General features: G+C 48.2%; 1 protein-coding gene across 1 annotated transcript; it reads left to right on the top strand.

Moving 5' to 3' along the window:
• Positions 1–5: 5 nt before the first annotated feature.
• On the top strand, positions 6–1,054 carry LOC114635521 (EKC/KEOPS complex subunit LAGE3-like; the record flags this gene model as incomplete). Its single annotated transcript, XM_028784066.1, has 3 exons — positions 6–52; positions 454–582; positions 759–1,054. Coding segments are annotated over 3 exons (318 nt in total), but the record flags the coding sequence as incomplete, so codon positions are not given.
• Between the last annotated feature and the right edge of the window lie 123 nt (positions 1,055–1,177).

Genomic DNA, 1,177 nt, shown 5'->3' with positions numbered 1-1,177 from the left:
TCCCTGGACCCAGCGGAGATGCAGCAACAATTGCAAGTCGACTCCTGCAGTTGTATCCTTTCCTGGAAGACCCTTGGCAGGGGCCATGGGAAGATAAGGAAGGATAAAACGAGAAACGGGGAGCTTTTGGGTGGGTGAGCAGGAAGACTGACAGCAGGGTGGGGAAGAGACAAGAGTGGTACACTCTGGGCTGTCAGTCCAAGAAGAAATGTTGTGCTGGCAGGACAGGGAGTCGCCTAAGCCTGGGAAGATTTCAGGGTGTCGAGGAAAATCTGAACCACTGGGGAAGTGGGAGGTGGGTGAGGCTTGTTTCACGTAGTCAGAAAGATGGTTCAGGGGTAGTCCTGGTCTTGGGTAGCAGAAGAGGGTAGTGCCAGACAAACCGCAGCTACAGGCTACAAAGCAATAGGAAACCTAAAGGTGGATGGTACCTTAACCGTAAACTCTTTCCAGCTCTGTGAGAGTGCCTTTCTCTTCTGCTGCGGAGGCAGACATGGCCCGCAGATCCCTGGTCGCCAACGCCCAGCGTCAGCTCTTAATGGTTCCGCAGGAGTTCACTGTGAATGACAGTATCTTAGCTGTGTCAGTTTTCCAAAACTCTGGAGTGGGGGTGGCCTCATGGTTGGGAGGCTCTGTGCACTGTAGGGGCTTGCTAGTGGAGATGTGGGTGAGCTAGGTGTAAGTGGGAAGGCACAGTGTGGTGGGCCTGAACAGATTCCTTCACCATTTCCCTGACGGTGTCTCTTTCTCTCATTTAGTAGGTGGACTACAGAAGACCCTGTTCTCTTCCGCATTTCCATCAATAACTTCCTTGATCAACTCTCCCTGGTCATGAGAAACATTCAGCACCTTCAGTTTGTGGCTTTTAAACGAAGAAGAGAAAGAAGTCATAATAACTGATCTGTTACCTGCTATAAGACAAGACAGAAGCATTTCATGCTTTTGGTAATTGTCACTTTGCCTTCAAAGTTCAATGTTTTTGATGCTCATATGCCCTCTATAAGCCTCTTGACAGGCTTGTTTCACTATTGCTAAAGGAACAGGTACTTAAACATTCATTGCTAAACAAAATACAACTGACCTACTATGGGTTGGTTGGTTGGTTGGTTGGTTGGTTGGTTGGTTGGTTGGTTTGACTTGATTTTCATTTGTCTATGGCAGAAACCTCTACTTTTTT

This window comes from Grammomys surdaster, unplaced genomic scaffold (genome assembly GCF_004785775.1).
Source record: "Grammomys surdaster isolate TR1022 unplaced genomic scaffold, NIH_TR_1.0 110788, whole genome shotgun sequence".
Taxonomy (NCBI): domain Eukaryota; kingdom Metazoa; phylum Chordata; class Mammalia; order Rodentia; family Muridae; genus Grammomys; species Grammomys surdaster.
This window is presented reverse-complemented; position numbering and strand designations above follow the sequence as displayed.